The sequence below is a fragment of the Nycticebus coucang genome, chromosome 18, assembly GCF_027406575.1.
Source record: "Nycticebus coucang isolate mNycCou1 chromosome 18, mNycCou1.pri, whole genome shotgun sequence".
NCBI lineage: Eukaryota > Metazoa > Chordata > Mammalia > Primates > Lorisidae > Nycticebus > Nycticebus coucang.
In genome coordinates this window covers 20,206,113-20,228,516 of record NC_069797.1, presented here as the reverse complement: position 1 = coordinate 20,228,516, position 22,404 = coordinate 20,206,113, and the positions used below count along the sequence as shown (strand labels likewise).

The window sequence follows — 22,404 nt, the reverse complement described above, 5'->3', positions numbered from 1 at the left end:
GTTCCTTCTCTCACACTTGACTTTATATCTTGAACAAGAAACACTGAACTTAGTTTCCTCATGTATGAAATGGGAATATTATTCCTTCTCCCTCTCACCCTACAGGTGAGATGCAATCCTGGAGGTCTGTGTGCTTCGAAATTACAAAGACTCACACATAAGATGCCCACTGTGGTTCCTCAGGATTATAGATAAATTATTTGCAGGAAGGTATTGTGGTCTTCACAGCCTTGCAGGTATAGAGTAAATATTCAAAAAACATGTGGGCTGAGCCCAAGAGAGCTGTAGCAGGCAGGACCCTGTGGCACTGATGTGAGGTTTCCTGCCACCCCCAGAGTAGAGGTGGTAGGCGACCCTATGGGGGGTGGAGTCAGGAAGCAGGGAGAGGCCCCTAGCCTTGATAACAGGCCCACTTCCCCTGCCACCCAGCCACATCAAAGCAAAATGAACTGTTTTATTTGTCTCCATGGCAACAGGGTCCCTAAGATTCCATGGGTGGAGGTCCCAGCTCTCTAAGTCCTTTGTCATCTTCTCCCTGTGACCTTGCCAGGACCCATCTTCTAAATTAACATCATCCCCACATCCTGTCCCTAGCAGTGTGAAATCAATGTAAGCCAGCATTAAGCCTCACAATGCTCAGAGTAGAAGGCATTACTAGACACCCATTTTACAGATGAGGAAACTGAGGCTTAAAAGTCACATGCCCTGCTGAAGGTCCCCCAGCCAATGAATAGCAGACTCAGGATTTGTAACCACAATGGTCTGGTTCCAAGTACTGGTAACCACTAAGGTAAGCAGCCTCTGTTCCAAGGGTTCAAGTTCCTGGGCCTCCATTCCAACCCTCCTCTCACTTTATTGGGGGTGGGTGAGAGGGACTCAAGAATAAGGCAAAAAGATAACTGTATGGTTGTTAAAAATCACACTAAAGACATTTTCTGACAATTCCACTTAGGGGTCATGTAGAAGAAAGTAACTTTGTTTAACATACCATTTATTATTGATTAGGATTCAGGTTCTGTGAAATTAGAGGTTAACTTGAGGATGTGAGATAAGTTGCAAGTGATTTTGTTCAGTAGAAAAGATAACCCCTACAGGATATCAACTATTTTGTATCTAACTTTGCCTGTCATTCTACCTTCTATGAGAACCTTATACGAGTTTCTCACACCCCCCTTAAAACAGGCTCTACTATGTTGCTGATTCCCTCAGTAATGAGTTGATATATCTCTAGCACAAGCTCATTCAATATTTGCATAAGTGTTTGAAAATGATTCTGTGACACCAGGGAGAGTTGATGGTTTCCTATTTCGGTTCTGCTTTCCCTGGAAGAGTAGTTTCCAGCTTGGGCAACTTGGCCTGGGCTTCCCTCTCCAGACACCTGCCTTCTCCCTGGTCACCAGGGCATCCCAGGCTTCACCTGGCCCTCAGTAGTGAGCAATGGTTTCCAAGGCCCCGCTCTGCTCTGAGGCCACAGGGCCTTCATTCCATCTTCACCTCCAGTTGCTGTTCTGCCTGGCCTGTGTGTCCCAGGCTTAGCATCCCATCATCCCAGGGCCTGGGGCTCCCCACTGCCCGTCCCTGCACCACATCTGCTTACTGGGTAGCCCAGAACAGAACTTTGTGTGCAGCCACCTAACTATACACAAAAATATCTTGAGGCATAGTGCGCATGCAGTTGAGGAGAAACAGCTGGCTGTACTTGACATCGGGCAGTGGTCTCCCCCAGGTGATCCTTTTCCCCAACTCAGCATCTTCCTTATCCATTTCAAAATAAGAAAAGAGTCATTTAGATCTTTGGTATAAACGAAGTACCAGATCTCACTTGGTAAGAAGGCCCTGTCGTGGCATTTGCATTTTAAATCCTTTCTTCCAAAATTGTAGAAGGTAAGAAAAGCGTTGCCTCCTGGCAAAGGAGCTCCAGTCACCAGCAAGAATCCTAGCAGAGATCTAGGTCTGTTTGTTTTGGGGGGAAATGGGGAGGGGTGAGAACAAAAAGAGTTTGACCTTAAACTGGTTTGTTCATTTGGGGTGCCTTGGAAAGTTAGGCTGGCAGGCTGTCTGTTCATGGTGTGTCCAAGGCCAATACGTTCTCCTCAAGGCCTTCCTGATTTCTTAACTCTCCACCCAAGTTTCTACCAAGAAGTGAGGACCATGTTACAGGGAGACATTGGGGTTGGCCAACCCTAGCCTGTCCCCTGCTGTGCTCATTTATAATAACAGAGGTTGGGGAAGGCAGTTACGAAACTTCCAAAAGAATTCACAAACAAAGCTTCAGTCCTGGGCTTTTAGGGTCCAGGAGTTGTTGGGGAACAAGATTTGGTACTTCTATCCCTTGTGTGTTTAATGTGTATGGTGAGAATTAAATACTGTCAATACAGAACAGGGCCTGGTACTTGTATACATTTGAATTTCTTTTAAATGAAGTTATACATAGTATTTTGGGACTTGCTTTTTCTTTCTCTTTTTTTTTTTGAGACAGTTTCATTTTGTTGCCCTCAGTAGAGTCCATGGCCTTGCAGCTCACAGCAACCTCCAACTCTTGGGTTTAAGTGATTCTCTTACCTCAGCCTCCCAGTAGCTGGGACTACAGGTGCCCACTACAATGCCCAGCTATTTTTAGAGATGGGATCTTGCTCTTGCTCAGCCTGGTATTGAACTCATGAGCTCAGGCAATCCACTCTCCTCAGCCTCCCAAGTACTGGGATTATAGGCGTGAGCTGATGCACCAGGCTGGGGCTTCCTTTTTAAATCAAGTTACTCAACACCTTTTGATCTCAGTAACTCTAATCCTACAATATCATTTTTGGCAGTAGAATAGCATTCCACCAAATGACTCTGCCATGATATACTCAACAATATTCAGTATTTAGGGTTTTTGGCATTGGCTGATTATTAGAAAGACAGAGCTGATGAACATCCTTGTAGCTAAATCTTTGCACATCCTAATATTTATCAGGATAAATTTTGAGAAATGGAATTGCCAGAAAGTGTATTCTTTCTGATTCTGTAGCAAACATAGCCCCTCTTCCCCTTGCGACACTGGTATTTTTGTTCTTTTTTTTATCTTCGTCAATTTAAGAAGGAGAAAAAAGAGCCACTATTTACTTTGGAGTTTTCTTTATTACTAGTGAGGGTGAATATTTTGGGAGGCACTGCTTAGCCGTTCAGGATTCTTTCTTGTACCCGAATCACATACTTATTCCTATTTCCATGATTACGTTTACCTACTGTTAAATTGACTTAAAAGACCTCTTCATGGGTTCGTTATATTAATTTTTTGTTGCAAATATTTTTCTTAGTTGGTCATTTACCTTTCCCTGATAGTGGGTGTGCCATATACAAGCTTTAAAGTTTATGCTGTCAACTCTGTTGGTCTTTTTCTTTATGAATTTTGCAATGGGGGGTGTGTTGGGCAACTCTGGTTCATGTAACCTGTTTTTCTTCTACTAATTTTATGATCTTGTTTTTCAAATATAAACCTTTAATCTACCTGAAAATTATTTTTTTTCACTTCTGCTCAGTCTTTACTTTTTTTTTATTGTTAAATCATAGCTATGTACATTAGTGCAATCAAGGGGCACAATGTGCTGGTTTCATATACAATCTGAAATATTCTCATCAAACTGTTCAATGTAGCCTTCATGGCATTTTCTTAGTTATTGTATGTAGACATTTGTATTCTGCCTTTAGTAAGTTTCGCCTGTACCCATTCTAAGATGCACTGTAGGTGTGGCACCACCCATTACTCTCCCTCCATCCTAACCTCCCCCCTCCCTTCCTCTTCCTTGGCCCTTTCCCCATAGTCTTGTGCTATAGTTGGGTTATAGACTTCATGTGAAAGCTATAATTTAGCTTCATAATAGGGCTGAGTACATTGGATACTTTTTCTTCCATTCCTGAGATACTTTGCTAAGAAGAATATGTTCCAGCTCCATCCATGTAAACATGAAAGAGGTAAAATCTCCATCTTTCTTTAAGGCTGCATAATATTCCATGGTATACATGTACCACAATTTGCTAGTCCATTCGTGGGTCAATGGGCACTTGGCCTCCTTCCATGACTTAGCAATTATGAATTAGGCTGCAATAAACATTCTGGTACAGATGTCTTTGTTATATTGTGATTCTTGGTCTTCTGGGTATAAACCTAGTAAAGGAATTACAGGATCGAATGGCAGGTCTATTTTTAGGTCTCTAAGTATTCTCCAAACATCCTTCCAGAAGGAACGTATTCGTGTGCATTCCCACCAGCAGTGTAGAAGTGTGCCCTTTTCTCCACATCCACGCCAACATCTCTGGTTTTGGGCTACTCTTACTGGGGTTAGGTGATATCTCAAAGTAGTTTTGATTTGCATTTCTCTGATGATTAAGGATGATGAGCTTTTTTTCATATGTTTGTAGATCGTGCATCTGTCTTCTTTAGAGAAGTTTCTCTTCAAGTCCCTTGCCCGCCCTGAGATGGGATCACGTGTTCTTTTCTTGCTAATACATTTGAGTTCTCTGTGGATTCTGGTTATTAGACCTTTATCAGAGGTATAACCTGCAAATATTTTCTCCCATTCTGAGGGCTGTCTGCTTGCTTTACTTACTATTTTCTTGGTTGTGCAGAAGTTTTGAGTTTGATCAGGTCCCAGTAGTGTATTTTTGATACTGCTTCAATTGCCTGGGGAGTCCTCCTCATAAAATATTCACCCAGGCCGATTCCTTCGAGAGTTTTCCCTGCACTTTCTTCAAGTATTTTTATAGTTTCATGTCTTAAGTTTAAATCTTTTATCCAGTGAGAGTCTATCTTAGTTAATGGTGAAAGGTGTGGGTCCAGTTTCAATCTTCTATAGGTTGCCAGCCAGTTCACCCAGCACCATTTGTTAAGTAGGGAATCTTTTCCCCACTGGATGTTTTTAATTGGCTTGTCAAAGATCAAATAACGGTCAGTATCTGGATTCATCTCTTGGTTCTCTATTCTGTTCCAGACATCTACTTCTCTGTTTTTGTGCCAATACCATGCTGTTTTGATCACTATCGATTTGATAGTACAGTCTCAGGTCTGGTAGCGTGATTCCTTCAGGTCTGGTAGTGTGATTCCTCCTGCTGTGTTTTTATTGCTGATTAATGTTTTGGCTATTTGAGGTTTTTTCTGATTCCAAAGTATTATTTTTTCAAGATCTTTAAAATATGACAATGGAGCTTTAATAGGAATTGCATTAAAATTATATATTGCTTTGGGTAGTATAGACATTTTAACAATGTTGATTCTTCCCAGCCATGAGCATGGTATGTTTTCCCATTTGTTAACATCTTCAGCTATTTCTTTTCTTAAAGTTTCATAGTTCTCTTTGTAGAGATCTTTCACATCCTTTATTAGGTATACTCCCAAATATTTCATCTTCTTTGGCACCACTGTGAAAGGAATAGAGTCCTTGACTGTTTTTTCAGCTTGGTTATTGTTGGTATATATAAAGGCTACAGAATTATGGGTGTTGATTTTGTAGCCTGAGACATTGCTCTATTCCTTGATCACTTCTAAAAGTTTTGTAGTAGAATCCCTAGTGTTTTCCGGATATATGATCATGTCATCTGCGAAGAGTGAAAGTTTGATCTCTTCTGACCCTACGTGGATACCCTTGATCGCCTTTTCTTCCCCAATTGCAATGGCTAAAACTTCCATTACAATGTTAAAGAGCAATGGAGACAATGGGCAACTTTGCTTGGTTCCTGATCTAAGTGGAAATGATTTCATTTTAACTCCATTCAATACGATATTGGCTGTGGGTTTGCTGTAGGTAGCCTCTATTAGTTTAAGAAATGTCCCTTCTATACCAATTTTCTTCCGTGTTCTGATCATGCAGGGATGCTGGATATTATCAAAAGCCTTTTCTGCATCAATTGAAAGAATCATATGGTCCTTATTTTTTAGTTTGTTTATGTACTGAATTACATTTATAGATTTATTATGAACCAGCCTTGAGACCCACTTGGTCATGGTGTATAATTTTTTTGATGTGTTGTTGGATTCTGTTTGTTAGGATCTTATTGAGTATTTTAGCATCTATATTCACTAGTGATATTGGTCCATAATTTTCTTTTCTTGTTGGGGCTTTCCCTGGTTTGGGGATCAAGGTGATGTTTGCTTCATAGAATGTGTTGGGTAATATTCCTTCTTTTTCTATATTTTGGAAGAGGTTTAGTAATATAGGTACTAGTTCTTCTTTAAAGGTTTGGTAGAATTCTGATGTAAAGACTTCTGGTCCTGGGCTTTTCTTTTTAGGGAGATTTTGTATAGCTGACGCTATTTCAGAACTTGATATAGGCCTGTTCAAAATTTTCCACTTCATTCTGGCTGAGTCTTGGTAGGTGGCATACTTCCAGGTATTGGTCGATTTCTTTCAGATTTTCATATTTCTGAGAGTAGAGTTTCTTGTAGTATTCGTTAAGGATTTTTTGAATTTCTGAGGGGTCTGTTGTTATTTCATCTTTACCATTTCTGATTGATGAAATTAGAAATTTTACTCTTTTTTTCCTGGTTAGGTTGGCCAAAGGTTTATCTATTTTATTGATCTTTTAAAAAAATCAACTTTTGGATTTATTGATCTGTCATATAATTCTTTTGTTCTCAATTTCATTTAATTCTGCTTGGATTTTGGTTATTTCTCTTCTGCTGGGTTTGGGGTTGGAGTGTTCTTCCTTCTCAAGTTGTTTGAGATGTCCCATTAAGTTATTAACTTCCTCTCTTTCCGTTTTCTTGAGGAAGGCTTGCCATGCTATAAATTTCCCTCTTAGGACTGCTTTTGCAGTATACCAGAGGTTCTGGTAATTCGTGTCTTGATTGTTGTTTTGTTCCAAAAATCTGGTGATTTCCTTCTTAATCTCGTCTATAACCCTCTATCCTTCAGCATAAGGTTGTTTAGCTTCCATGTTTTGGTATGGGTATGCAGGTTCCTGTTGTTATTGAGTTCAACTTTTATTCCATGATGGTCTGAGAAGATGCAAGGAATAATTTCTATTTTTTCAAATTTGCTGAGGTTAGATTTGTGACCTAGGATGTGGTCAATTTTGGAGTATGTTCTGTGGGCTGATGAGAAGAATGTGTATTCAGTTTTGTTGGGATGAAATGTTCTGTAGATGTCTGTTAATTCCAGATGTTGAATGGTTAAGTTTATATCTAAAATTTCTTTGCTTAGCTTCTTTTTGGAGATCTATTCAGCACTACTAAAGGGGTATTAAAATCTCCAACTACTAAGGAACTGGAATAAATCAAGTTGCTCATGTCTGTTAGAGTTTCTCTTATAAAATGAGGTGCGTTCATAATATTTATGCTCCTTGGGTGCATAAATATTAATATTCGAAATCTCATCATATTGAGTATTCCCTTTAACAAATATGAAGCGTCCATCTTTATCCTTCCTTATTTTGGTTGGTTTAAAGCCTATTGTGTCTGCGAATAGGATTGCAATGTCTGTTTTTTTCTGCTTTCCATTTGCCTGGAGTATACCCTGTTTCCCCGAAAATAAGACATCCTCTGAAAATAAGACCTACTTACAGGAAAGATAAGACGTCCCCTGAAAAAAAGACCTAGCTCATCTTTGGGAACACACCTTAAAATAAGATACTGTCTTATTTTCGGAGAAACAGGGTATATGACCATCCCTTCACCTTGAGTCTATATTTGGCTTTTAATGGAAGATGCGATTCTTGTCTGCAGCAGATATCTGGCTTGAGTTTTTGTATCCAGTCCGCCAACCTGCGCCTCTTTAGAGGACAAGTTAAACCATTCACATTAATTGAGAATATTGATATACCTTTCGAGATTCCAGTGGATATTTTTAATCCTTTTGCGACTGTGGAAGTTGGAATTTGATCAAAAATTTCTGGGTGGGTTTACTTTTGTGGTGGAGGATTACACTGGTCTTTATAGACGATAGGTCTGAGAATATCCCGGAGAGGTGGTTTAGTTACAGCAAATTTCTTCAACATGTGAATGTCATTGAAGTATTTAATTTCTCCATCATAAATGAAACTCAGTTTACCTGGGTACAGGATCCTGGGTTGAAAGTTATTTTGTTTTAGGAGATCAAAAGTCGATAACCATCCTCTTCTAGCTTGAAAGGTTTCAGCAGAGAGATCTGCAGTTATTCTAATATTCTTGCCCTTATAAGTGATGGTTTTCTTTTGTCTGGCTGCTTTCAGAATTTTCTCCTTCATATTAACTTTAGTGAAATTGATTATGATGTGTCTGGGGGATGTCTTATTTGGGTTGAGTTGTGCTGGAGTTCTGAAACTGTCTGCTATCTGAATTTCAGAATCTCTTGGCATGTCTACAACGTTTTCCTTCATAATCTCATGGAGAAGAGACTCTGTGCCTTGTGAAGCCACTTCATTGCTTTTGGGGATTCTTATAAGAGGAATATTGGTGTTCTTCGAATTATCCCAGAGCTCTCTGAGAGAGTGATCTGTTTTTGCCCTCCATTTCTCATCCTCTTTGAGAGTTTGGGATTGTCAAAAGCTTTGTCTTCAATGTCAGAAATCCTTTCTTCTGCTTGCTCCATTCTGTTACTGAGGAATTCTACTGTGTTTCTCAGATCTTTGAGGGATGCAACTTCTTGTCTCAATGTGTCAAAATCTTTGGTCATTTGGTCTTTGAATTCGTTGAATTCTTGAGATATATTTTGGGTTACTGCTTGGAATTCTAATTTGATCTTATTTTCTATCCAGGTTCTGAATTCGATTTCTGACATCTCAGCTATTTGTTTTTGCATGGGATCTTGTGCCGTATCTGCCCAATCGATCCTTGGCAGAGTTGATCTACTCTGATTATTCATATTGCCAGAGTTTTTCTGTTGATTTTGCCTCATGATTGTTTTTCACTATTGCCTCTGGCCGTCCTCAGAGTTGGGGAGGTGTCTCTCCAAGATTAGTCTCCAGCGGGATCACTCTATTGTTGCCTGATCTTTGTAGGGAGTGACCCTGTGTAGCTCCTCTGGGGCTGCCGCAGCTAGGGAGTTCCGGTTGTGGAAGCAGCTGCAGAGTGTGACACACCTGGATCTAGCAACAGGGTGGGAGGTGGTGCACACGGTTCTGGGAGTGCCTGGTGCCCAGTGACCTTGGCACAGAGAGCCCAAGGCTCCAGCAATCTCTGGCCAAGAGAAGGGCTCTGTGCAGAGGCAGGGAGGGCTCTAGCACGCGGGTACCAGAGTCCCTGGCCAGACGAGCAGGCCAGTGTGGAGGCAGGGAGGGTACAGGAGGGAGGATGCAGGGTTGTGCGGCTCCCGCAGTTCCTTGACAGGGCATGTGGAGACCTGGTGGGCGCGGGTCATGGGTCAGGGGTCGCGCCGCAGCTCTTATGGAGGTCTGGGCAGCCCCAAGCGCAGAAGTTTGAGGTTGCTATGAGCTGTGAGCCACAGCACTCTACCCAGGGCAACAGACCAAGGTTCCAGTGTGTCAAAACCGGTCTCACTCTGCTCCTGAGGGTTAAGGCTGTAAGGCAGCTCAGTCCCCGCTTTTAGGCTGCTCAGTCACTAGGTTACTAGCTCCCGCCTGATCCTTGCTCTGCGACCCTGAGGGTGGAGTTTGCCGGGGCAGTTCTCCTACAAGGGCTCCCTGTGGCCCACAGCCAAACACTATTAACTCCGTCCAGCTCAGCGGCTCAGTCTGGGGCCATAGACAATGCCCAAAGTTCTCCGCACTCCTGCTCAAGCTCTCCCCAAGGCAGTTCAACTGAGTGCCAAGTCCATAAACACCGAAACAGTTTACAGGTAAGGCCTTTCTGGTTTGCAGTCTCACTGTTGCTTGTAATTACGGCTGCCAGAGGGATTAGGTTGATCGAACACATGCAACCACTTGCCAGTTTTCCACTGTTTTTGTCCTCCTCCTCCAGAAGTCCCTTGCTGACTTCCCGTATCCTCGAAGGGGTGATTATAGGCAGATCCCACCAGCCAGAGATGCTTGGAGTCTTACCTTCCCAGACTCACCGTGCCCAGTTGCACGGAAGCTGTTACTCGGCAGCCATCTTGCTTATTTTTATGTTTGAGATAGAACTCTTAATTTTTGTTTTTGAGTAGAATTCTAACTCAGTTCTTTTTATGATCTGCTAATTATTTCAATACCATCTATTAGATGACTAATTTTCTTTATCACTTGTTTGAGGCTGCCTCTTTGTTAGATAGTAAATTTTTACAAATTTTTATACTGTTTCTAGCTGTTATATTTTGTTCCATTAATCTACCTATTCTTATATCAATGGTATACTATTTAAATAACTATAATTGGTATGATGAAAATGTGTCAAACGGTCTATGAAACTAGTGTATAGTGCTCCATGATCACATTAATGTACACAGCTATGATTTAATAAAGATAAATAAATACCTATAATTGTATAGTTATTAAAAATACATAAATAAATATAAATGCATAAATAAATGCTACTGTAGAGCATTTATTCTTTCAAATAGGATATTTTGTTACTTTTAAAAATATATTGCTGATATTATATTTTGACTGCAATTACATTTCTTTTCATAACACCTGATGGTATTATAATATTGATTTGATCCAACAATATCTCTTTTCAATTACTTATTCTTCAGGAAAATTTGTTTTCTCTATATTAGTTGTTAAATGTTCTTTTATTCATTTTTTATTTTTAATTGCTATTGTAATTTTTTCACTACGTTTTCTGGCTGATTAATGCTGGTTTATGGAAAAGCTCTTAACTACCTGTTTTCTTATTTTTGACAATTCTTCATTGAAGAGATTCTCTGTCTTGACAGGTAAACAATTGTTTAAGTTCTAAATAATTAAAATTTCCTCTTCTTGAGAAGAGAAAATATTCTTTATTTTTGTCTTTTTGCACATGCAAAATACCCATAAACAAAAAGAAGATTATCGACTTTAAAAGAAATGCCTCTAGCATTTCATTTTGGGCTGTTGCCATATTAAAAACACTTGCATAGTAATAGTTTCCACATATTGAGGGGTTTTGAATATCAAAACAGGTGTTAAATTTTTATCAAGTGTTTTAGAGGCATTTATTGAGATGCTTATGTAACTTTATTCCTTTGAGTGCTAATGTGATGTACCACCTCTCAGTAAGTCATACTTGATTCTGTTTTCTCTTGCTCTGTCACAGTTTCTTTAGATCTCATTTTCATGTCTATATCAGCATCTTCAATCTGTCAAGAACTCCTATTTTTCAGATCCCACATATAAAAACTGAGTTCCAAGTCCTTGTCCACACTTTTCACAGCAGCCGCCAAACCATCCATCCATTCCTGGCACCAGCCACTTTCCCTGACCAGAACTGAATTAACCAACACGTGCAATTCCTGGGGGCAAAGAGAACAAGCAAGGCCTCTTGTCAGTATTCTGGGGTTTCTCTGACCCAGGCAGCTTTGGGGACTCCTTGGCTAAGCAGAACAGAGGTGCAGGCCAAATAGCAAGGTCTCTTTGCCCTGAACGCCTGTTCCAGCTTCCCCTAAGAACTCCTCCTTGAGCTACCTTCAGTGTTACTGCTCTCAGCTTGTGCAAATTTTACCATCATGTGCTTCACAGGGCCATGAAGAGAAGATTCCAAAGTTTTAAACCAGGGAACCGACAGAGCTGAACCAAAGGCTGCAAGGTGAGAAGGGTCACAGCCAAAGGATGGGATCAGAATAGCTAGAAGTGTGCTGATCACGTGAGCTCTGCTTCAGAGGTCAGATGCCCCCACTTACCTGGGGCCTTGAGTTCAGCATCGATGAAGGTGAGCAGTTCCTGGCAGATGCTGCAGTAAGGGACAGGCCAGGTCAGGAAGCAGTGGTAAGTGCTGGCTGCCTTCAGAAGGAGATCTGAGTCTGGTGGGAAGTGTGGCGTCTAGGATGGGAGGTGGGCAGCAAGCAGAGGGGTCTGGGTGAGAAAAAGCTCACTGATACACCTGGACAGCCTCTGCTCCCTCCCTGGAATGTCCCACAGAAAGCCCATATTTCCTGGCAGCAGTGTGTCCCAGGACAAGACCAGGAAGAAGTGGACGTTACCTGCAGGGAGTGAGTCACTGAGGGACAAGATGGTACCCTGGGGTCTCTCCTGGAAGGGCCTCATGTTACCCAACAGACCAAAGCTCAGCCACCTTAGGAGAGCCCCTCTGGGAAGCTGTCACCTTGGGGGTCGTTCTAAATGGTGCCATTGCTGCCATTTGTTTGGGGGGAATGCCTAAACCACCTTTACTTAAATAACCTCACTAGAGGCAAATGTCACTTTTTTGAGGGTGGAATGAGTCAATGCACACTTTGGGTGCCGCTGGTCTGATAAATACAGGGGGTGACACACGGGGTGAAAATTACCACCGGGGTAAAAGCTGAGGTGGACACAGGGCCTCTCTGGTGGCTTGTGAACAGAAGGTGACAATGCTCCCTTCATGGAGCCCAGAGATGCCAGGCACAATGACGGCCACAGGGAGTTACCAGAGGCCTCTCTAGATGGTCGAAACCCATCTCACATGTCATTGCTTGACCCTTTCTCGGCCAGTCTTCATCCCCAGAGGTTGGAGGGCTGTGTCCCCCAAGGGAGGTCATGCTTCCCTCTCCTCCCTCGCCTCCCAGCCTCCCCCCTGGACTCACACAGAGGACAGTGGAGTAGAACAGCAAAGCCAGTGGGGCAAGCAGGTCGTAGGTGCCCTTCTCTTGGACCTGTGAAGAGGATGGGGAAGAAGGGTGAGGCTCTTGCAGGGGTGAGCCTGGGGCAGTGCACAGCAGCACTTTCTCATTCTGTTCTTTCAAGTGAAAAGCAGTGTGTCCACAAGACCAAAATGTAGGGAACAGAATTAAATAAAAAATAAATAAATAAACACTCACCGTTTCCCCTTCCAAACCCAAGTACAGCTATTGCTTCAATGCACTTTTCCTTATACCATTCCCTCCGCCCCGTGGAGCTTCCTCCACAGAGCTATACTCACAGTGAGTTTAGTTTTACTCTTAATGTCTTTACATATGGCATTGTAATTTCAGTTTTACTATATGGTCTCTGAGACCACCTCCTCCAACCCCCATTATCCATTTACTTGTTATTTGCATTGTAAATATGGTTTTCCAGTTGGTTGTCTTTTCATTTTCTAGATATTTTTGATGTACAGAAATTTTAAGTGTCAACTTTTCCTTTATGGATTTTTGCTTTTTTCTACAAGCAGCACGTAAATGTTCACATATATTTTCTTCTATTCTTGGAAGCTTTGTTTTCTGGAATTTAAATCACTGATCCAACTAGAATTTTATTTGCTGTACGTTGTGAATCACATCCTGGGAATCTTTACTCTGTATCTTTCCAAATGTTTATTCAGTACCCCTGAACCATTTAACACATCTTACTGATGCACTTGTGTTTAAGATTAACTTTTCTTTATACCATTAAATAACATGCATTATTTTTAGCTGCATCTTCTTCTGGAAGATCTCCATAATTTATTAGTTTCACTGTGGACGTTCAAGATTATATTCTCAGTATTTAACATGAACACCATAATGCACATTTCTTCTTCTGTAACTTGGATTATTTATCTAGAATAGGGTTCAAGAAGCGTAATCAACATATCAAAGCTATAAACATACCCATGATCATTGAGACATAGTGTCAATGAAAGTACCAGCTTTACCCACGCTTCATGTATTGGTTATTGTCTTTTTTTTTTTGGCCTATTTCCTAGCCAAAGTCTGTCTCATTATGGTTTCAATTTACCTTTATTTTATTATTACTGAGGCAACATTTTTCTTTTTCTATTTGTTTACAAGTTCTATTTGCTCTTTTGTGAACTGTCTCACTGACGGAGCCCACCGCAGCCCGTATCAGTCTGTGCACAGCATGCAATTTCGAACGCTTCGGTCAACACGCTAAAGGTTTCTCAGACCATTCTGGAACTTGTAGGTTTGGAGACAGAGAGAAAGCCCCTCCATGTTTTCTGTGCTGGGTGACCTCAGTGGGCACAAATTCAGAAATCTCCTTTTTATACTGAGCCTTTAGACTTGGGTTTACTTATACATTCAGTGGTCCAGAGGTAGTCTGACTCTTCTGAACTCTGGAATGTGCCTTTCTAAAGTCAGAGTCTAGGAGAAAATGCTGGACCAACACTCAACACGACCAGGTCCCACCAAAACATGATGACGAGTTTCCTGTCCTATACATTATGAGGCATGGATCTTTCTACAAAACCCTTTCCTATTGCTGTGCGGTGACTGAGCCTTTCTATCTGGGTTGACATATACGTTTAGCACTCCAGAGGCAGTTTGACTCTTCTGAGTTGGTTTGCTTAGGATGAGGGTGTGAAAGCATCGGGTGAATGGTGTGCCAAGATTGGAATCTTGGGTGTCTTGATAAAAAACTAAGAGTTCCTTCTTACAGGGATCGCTGAGGGAGAAAGTGACAAGTTTTCCAACTTAGTGATGTATTTATAAATAATTTTTTAAAAAAACTTAAAAGATAACTCTCTATACAAGAGCCTCAATCTTCTTTTGGGACTCACAGCTGTTCTGGAGCCCAAGCTCAGAGAGGCACTAAACACATTCCTTGCCTTCGTCAGAAAAGCCCAATTATGGAACTGTCAGAAGAGGCTTCAGTTCACCTTTCCCATCAGTTTTCTTTTTCCTGTCTTTGTTTTTATGGATGATTTTGAGGAAGGGAATTTAGCAAAGTGTTCTCTTCCTTTCTAGTCAATGTCTTGACTTACAACACAGCTTAAACACAGGACCCCGACACATGTGTTACGTGTTCTTACTGACAGGCACTCACCCCTTCTTGAAGGCACAGTGCACAGGCACGGCTGAGACACTAAACTTGTGGGTTGTTAGGGCCTTTGCCAAGCCCCTCCTGGGGGAGTCCAGGACCCCCAGGACTGACGTTCCCTGGGACCTGCTTCTTAACTCTGAGGCTCACCCAGCTCTGCCCTCCAGATCCCAGGTTGCCTCACCTCCCGGGTTTTCTGCAGGATCTGCTCAAGGAGGATGAGGAAGTGGCCTGGGTCTCTGCTGACCAGCTCCTGCAGGGTCCAGCAGTTTAGACACATCCCGGCTGAAAAGGGAGAGAGGTGGATAGTCAGGCAGTGGCCATAGAGAAGGTCAGAGGAGGTCTACACTGGAACCTTCCATTGTGGGATTGCACTGGAATATTCCTTTCTAAACTAAGAGAGTCTAAGAGAAAATGCTGGAACAACACTCAACATGACCACGTCCCACCAAAACATGATGACAAGTTTCCTATCCTGCGTAGATGACAGACACAGGGATTGGAGATTCAGACTGGGATCCCCTCTAGAGGCCAGCGAACTTGCCATGACTCTGCTGCCTGCACCCCTGGAGAGCACAGTTCTCCCAAACCTCCCCTGGCACAGTTTCCTACCATGGGGACTTGTACCTATCAGATGCACAGGGAAGTTAGAACAGAGGCAGAAACTGATGAATTGATGGAAAATAAAGAGAGTAACCACAGTGAGCTCCCACCAAGACATAGGACTGAGTCTGGGACAGCCATGGGACTTCCCAGGACTGCCTGGCAATGAAGTCAGGAAGGGGAAACTAAACCATTTGTATTTTAAAAACTACAATGAGCACTTTGTCACTCAGTAACTTCCCCAGACTTTCTTATTTTGTCAGTCTGTTTCCCCAAAGTCAGCAAGGGTAAACCCCTAAAAATTAAAGGGATGGTCAAGGGGGGGGGTGCTGTGTATATGTGAAGTGGGAAGTGACGGCAGCAGGGGTGGAAGCGGGTTGAACTTGAACTTCCTGGAGCTGAAGCTCCAGGCCTCGTCACATGCATAGGCTCCCACCAAAGCCCTGCAGGCCCCTAACAGTGGTCATAGGTTTGGTAAAATTAGCAAAAATCAGATATTTTTGTATTATTTTACCCAATGATGCCCTGGTTCCCAACTCTATAAACTTAGGCTCCATCAAGATCTGGGTAGGAGGCAAGAAGGAAAACTACTGTTTATTGGCCACCTACTATGTGCCAATATGGAGCTAGGCCTCTGCATACATTATCTCCATGGAGGCTCCCATCCTCCCTTCAGGAAGGTGGTTCCTGTTATTATTCCCATTTTGTAGACAGGAAAAGTGGGGTCACGGGAGGATAAGTGGATTGCACAAGGCAGCACAGCTGAAAGGAACTAGTTTTAATCCAGATCTAAGTTCAAAGGCCAGGGAAAGTCTCTCTGAGGAGGTAACATTTGGTCTAAAACCTGGATAAGAAGGAGCCAGCTGTGTGCAGCTCCCAGAAAAGAATTCCAGACAGCAGGTGTGGAGGTCCCACGGTAGGGAGGAACCAGGCATGTTCGAGGCACAGTGGGTGTCCATCTCATGGAGTAGTTAAGAGAGCAAGTGCAATGCGGGGTATGAGAGAGCTTTACAGGCATGAGGAATTATGGCAACTAGGCCTTCAGAGATGCAACTGCCCAGGCCTGTGTCTCTCAGTCCTGGGGAGTGGAGGACATAGAGGCCTCCTGCTCTCTGAAGCTCTGCTGAGATTCTCTCCTGTTCTACAGGGAAGAGAAGGTCGGGGCTGGGGAGGGGGTTAGAAATAAGTAAACATGAGAATTCTGGGGGAAGTTGCCCACGAATTCCCAGCTCTTCTTTCAGCATCAGCAGCTATAGTTTTCTAAGCATGTTTGATACTTTCCTCAAGAATCCAGATGCAGCCCTGAGTGGGATGAGGAAGATGTCACAGGGAGAGATGCTACCCACTGAGGACTGACGTCAGGTGCTGCGCCGCGCACCTCCCAGGCGAGGCCCGGGGACTTGCATCTTCCAGCTTCCATGCCTGGTCCAGCACCCACTACAGCCCTAGAGGCTTGTGTGGGCCCTCAGGACCCTCTCCAGCCTCCTCAGACCTACCTGACCAGGAGGTAGAGCGGCGGCCCAGGCTGAGTCCGTGCAGGCAGCGCTCCAGGGCATGCTGGATGCGGTCCTCTGTGCACGTCGTGGCCCCAGGCTGCATCCTGAGTCATTGCCTGCAAGGGGGACAGATGCTGATCAGCCTATTGTGCTCCTTTTCTAGCAAGGGCCAGGTTGGGCAGTGGCAAAAGTGCAGGCGCACACAGCCCAGTGCCGTGAGCCTGGCTGCACCGGGTATGCAGCTCCAGGGGCTACAGCTGCCTCCCAGGCAGGAACACCAGAGGAGGCATCTGAGCAGCAGGACAGGGCACCCCTGCGGGAGGAGTGGGCAAAGGTGCAGGAAGTCAGCGGTCAGCGATGGGAGCAGAGAAGCTGCCTACTCCTCTGGTCAGAGGGGAGTGTTGCCAATTGCCCAGGGAGTGGCCACACCTCACTGGGCTGGGCAGGAGGACCCTGAGGGGGTAGAGCAGGGAGCCTGTTTCTGAAGAAAAGGCCCAGGCTCTCCCCCGATGTGCTGAGGGTGGCTGTCCTCACGTCTCCTCCCTCACCTTGTCATACCCACTGCCTGTGTGCCTGGGTCACAGGTACCTGTTCCTTTTCTGCCTCAGCCCCGACTTTTGCCTTTTCCTTCCCCTTCTCTGAGACACGGCAATGCTAACAGTTATCCAAAGACCTGGCCTGGCCCCCTTCCATGTCCTACTGAGGCAAGACAGAGGGTGCTTGGCTTAGCTGGAAAGTTACCGGGGAGGGGACCTGAGAAAGGGTTTTAGCAGCAGACAGGGACTTAAGAGCTTCTCCAGCAAGACCAGCCCTGGTCCTCAGTTCATGTGAGAGTTCCCCAGGACCCCTGGGAAGCCACGAGAGGCAGTTGGGCACAGCAATTAGGCCCGGCTCTGGTGTCCAACAGACTTGGACTCCAATATGGGCAAATTCTTCAGCTTTTCCAAGCCTCCGTTTATTTATCTGTAAAGTAGGGACAATGATGATGCTAAACTCATCGGCATGTGGGGAAGATGAAATGCCACGGCAGAGGACCCAGGAGGCTTCCAGTGCACGTAGCTGCTATGCCTCTGCCTGTGCCTTGCTGCCCCTGTCCTTGGGCATGTCTCTGCATTGGCCCCTTCCGGGTAGACCTCTTCACTGGCCGGACAGGCCAGTTCACAGGGAAAGCGATGGTCCAGCTCTGTGGATGAACCAGGAAACCAGAAGAGGAAGCAGAGAGCTTAGAGCTGAGCCATGCAAACGACATGCAAAGGGATGAGAAATCCTCACCCGGGTCCAGCTGCCTGGCTGGAGCACTCAGCTCACAGAGGCCCCACATAGGCAAATCCTCCTGCTTCCCCAGCCTGGGAGGAACCATCTGCCAAGTGAAAACTAAGCCTTTTGCAAACTTCCCAGCATCCTTTCACTGATGTCTCAGGTGGGTCATACATTGTGAAGCAAGGTGGTGGCAGTGGCGGGCACACAGGAGGCCACGTGCGTGCCTCCACTCCACCATGTGCCAGGCACTAGGGGACAGCAGTGAACACGCAGGCATGGTCTTTGATGGGAGACAGCGACACTGAATGATTTAATAGACCAAGAAAGAGGTAATCCCAGAAGGCAAGACACTGCTATGAAGAAAGGATGGTACTGGGAGGGGGACAATAGAGTCCCCTCCACTCTTATCCGGTGGAGGAGCCAAGGAGGCCTCTCTGCAGAAGGGACATTGAAGCTGGATGAGGAAGCCAGGAGAAATGAGGGGGAGAGCATTCCAGAAAGAGCAGGCAGCAGGTGCCATGGTCTGGGTGCAAAAATTAGCTTGGCAAGGACCTAGAGCACAGGGCCAGTGTGCTGGACTGGCCTGGGACACAGACTGACCCTCCAGGTCCCACGCCCTCTGACTGTTGAGGTGGCCGGGTGAGTTCAGAAAATCTCTTATTTGTAATTCAGGACAGAGACTTGGATGTTTCCATTAGTGGCACCTGGATATCCAAAGACATCCTCAGGCCCTTCCATGGAACATTCCCAGTGGGCTTTGGTTCTTCTGTTTGCTGCTCCTCCACAGGTAGCCCAGGGAGTGAGTCCGCCAACCTAGGGCCAGAAGGGGCAGGTTCCCAGCTTCTAGGCCCTTCCCCCACCTCGGATTGTGCGGGGGCTGGCATGGGTGGGCATCATGGGACACGCCTTCTGCCTTCAGTGACAGCCCTGACACAGGTCGCTCTCCAGTTTGGTTCTGTTCAAGCTCAGGTCTGGCAGACCCTGCTGCGAGAGCTTCATATGGATGAGTGTGGCTGGCCCAGATGTCATGAAGCCGCCCTTTGTCCTCAGAGGCTGATTTCTCCCTCATTAACCCCAAGATAGGTTCTTGAAGAGAGCTCAGAGGTCTCCCACAAGTCCTTCATTTCTCCCACAAGAAAGAACACCAGAGGGAATGAGGGGCTTATTCAAGGCAGTCAGGGGTGGGGACAGAGCTGAGAAGAATGAATACTAGTATAAACAGAAAGTGTATCAAGTAGAACTTTTTCTGTATTCCCAAAATATGGCTGAGACCCAACTGTAAGGATAAAAGGTGCTGCATTCTAAAGTTCTAGGGGCCACCGTGAGCTGTCAGGGATGGGGCCTGCAGCCCCCCTGATGGGCTCACAGGGAGGTGTCAGTGCAGAACAGGCACGGTGACCTACTCACCCCATCATTATCACATTGGGAAGAGGAAAGAGGTTTCCACCATTCTGGAAGGCTCTTCTTTCTCTCTCCAAAGCCAAAGGCAGAGGTGCTTTCAGAGGCTCCCTTACACAGACTGGGATAACTGTGATGAGGGTGCTCCCATGGCACTCCTCAGTTCACTATCTACAAAGCCAGCAAACTTGCTCACCTGCTCCTGTGCTACCTGTGAGCCATGGCAGTGCTGAGAGAAGGGGCAGGAGGGGCAGCTTGAAGGCTCATGGTTGGTCATGCACTCCCTGTCAGGATGGGGGCTGGATCCGAGGTGGATGAAAGCTAGGCTTGAGCTGTTTTCATGATACTTCCCTAAAGGGCCACCAGCAGGGTGAGGGAAACTTAGTAGTAAGAGGCTGAATGAAGGCTGGAATACCTTTGTGGGAAGCTTCGGGGGGTTAGGATGAAGAGATGGGAAATTTGTGGCACAGACACAAAAGGGTAGACAACTTGCCCGAGGTCACACAGCTAGGAGGTGGGAAAACCAGGATATGAATGCAGGGAGTCTGGGTTTCTAACCGCTATATATACACTGCCCCTCAGCATAGCCAGATGCAGTTACTGGAAGAAAAATAAAACCAGTACATGTTTCTAACCCAACAAGTGAAGACTCAATTAACAAGATTTTGCTCTAAGAGGTTCGGAGGCTCGGGTGCTGGAGATCCTGAGCATCACCACGTCAGCCCATGCCAGCTGCCCAGCACACACGTGTGTCCTCCAAAGAGAGAGGACCGGGGCTCACAGGAGTGTATGTTGGAGAGGGGACACTGCACTGCCCTTTCAGGGGCTGTGCTGGTGATGACTGGGGTGGCTCACAAGACCCAGGCATTTCTAGCCTGGAGCAGAAGCTAACTGAGTGACCTGGGTTTTAAAACACCCATCTACCAGGGTGCACGGTGGCCAAGCTGGGTATGCCATAGGCCGGCTGAGTCACCCCACTGTAATAATGGATGCAACACAAGATGCAGGTGACATCCTCAGCCCTATCCTAGAAGGGGTCAGAACACAGTGTCCTGGGGCTGCTCCTCCACGGAAGGGTGGAATATCCTCAGGGCATTGGGCAGAGTTCTGGTGGGCCAGCCTTGCTGGCTCTCTGAGGTTGTCTAAAGCTCTTAGAGGCAGGATCACCTGAGGCACTGGGCCTCGGGAGGCTAGAGGCCAGGGAGACGAAGCCCAGCCAGGGACCCTGAGCCGTGTTGTCCTGGGGTTACCCAGCACACAGCAGTGCGCGCCTGACCCCCTGGCACACTCATTTCCAGCTGGTGAGTCAGTCTCCAGCCGTTTCTTGTGACTTGTCAGCAGAACCCCATGGCTTTGGGGCAGAGGTGCCAGGGGAAGACACTGACACCCTTTCTCCCCAGGATGATGTCTTCTTTCAAAAGCTTAGCAAGCAAAGCACCCCCTTCCCCATCTTGTTAAGAGGAGCTCCCATTGTGAAATTCCAGCTGCTGCCGGGAATGCTGCCCCCACCACTAATATGGGGTAGTGTTGAAACAGCCAACAGTGCCTGCCCCCACCTCCAAGTTCCTCTTCTGAGCCAGTGAAGAGGACTCATAGTCCTTATCCGGTGCTCGCACAGGACACAGAGGACTAGAGTTGGGGATGGGTCAGTGTGACCCAAAAGGGCACAGAGGGAGGCTGCCCTGCTCCCTCCTCTCCACATGCTGCTGTGACCCCTGATGCAGGTAGGGTCATCCTCCCTAAGGCTCAGGCTGATCAGAGGAGTGGTCTCTGCCTGGGGCCTGGCAGAGGTTCCCCCCGGCACAGGGTTCCCAAGGCAACCCCCAACCCCTGTGGGGCAGGAAGGAAGGCTGCTTTTCCTTTTTTTTTTTGTAGAGACAGAGTCTCACCCCATGGCCCTCGGTAGAGTGCCGTGGCCTCACACAGCAAACAGCAACCTCCAACTCCTGGGCTTAAACGATTCTCCTGCCTCAGCCTCTTGAGTAGCTGGGACCACAGGTGCCCGCCACAACGCCCAGCCACTTTTTGGTTGCAGTTTGGCAGGGGCTGGGTTTGAACCCGCCACCCTTGGCACATGGGGCCGGCGCCCCACCGACTGAGCCACAGGCACCGCCCCCTTTTTTTTTTTTTTTAAGGTTTTTTTTTTTTATTATTAAATCATAGCTGTGTACATTAATGCGATCATGGGGCACCACACACTGGTTTTATAGACCGTTTGACACATTTTCATCACACTGGTTAACATAGCCGAAGGCTGCTTTTCTTAGGGTGCTTTTCATACTGTACTGAAGGGCGGAATGAGAAGGTATCTCATGGGGAGAGGGATGGGCCTGCTTTCTTGGTGTTCTGGAATCTTCCAGGCCCATGCTTTGAAGCCCTGGTCCCACAGGTGAGAATAAAGAGAATCACCAAGGGAGGCAGTCCTGGGCTGACCCTGAGAGCTTCCATTCTGGGTCACTCCTTCATCTTTCCTGTCCAGGGAGGTTCCATTCTCCCTTCTCTGCACCACTCCCCTCCCCTGACTGCTTAGGACAGAATCTCCATGGTGATCTAAGTACAGAGATTCCCATTTCCAATACAGGAAGGATACACCAGAAACTCAAGAGGTTGGTTACCATGGGAGGTGGAGGTGGGAAAAGGGTAGATAGGATTGAGGAATGAAACAGGGACAGGGAAGGAGCGAACCTTCCCCAGGACCTCTGTATGCACAGCTTCGGCTGTGAGAACCACAGCAGTATTTTACACACCAAGAATTAAATAAATCATTCCGATCAACCAGGATACGGGGGCAGAGAAACAAAAGTGGGAAACAATAACAAATGAACCTAACTATTATAAATGATTAACATAACCACATAGAAGGGGAGGAGGAAAGGAAGAACTGACCTAAGTAACTTTTGAAAAT

At 45.5% G+C, this 22,404-nt stretch overlaps 1 protein-coding gene across 1 annotated transcript in view; it reads right to left on the bottom strand.

Moving 5' to 3' along the window:
* Positions 1-22,404, bottom strand: part of PIK3R5 (phosphoinositide-3-kinase regulatory subunit 5) — a 98,612-nt gene that overhangs the window by 18,869 nt on the left and 57,339 nt on the right. Inside the window, exons 2-5 of the mRNA XM_053569474.1 lie at positions 16,842-16,957; positions 14,927-15,027; positions 12,591-12,659; positions 11,709-11,847 (exon numbers count right to left, since the gene is read on the bottom strand). Of these exons, the coding sequence (XP_053425449.1) occupies positions 11,709-11,847; positions 12,591-12,659; positions 14,927-15,027; positions 16,842-16,944 (412 nt within the window). The 5' untranslated portion in view covers positions 16,945-16,957. The remainder of the gene's footprint in view (positions 1-11,708; positions 11,848-12,590; positions 12,660-14,926; positions 15,028-16,841; positions 16,958-22,404) is intronic.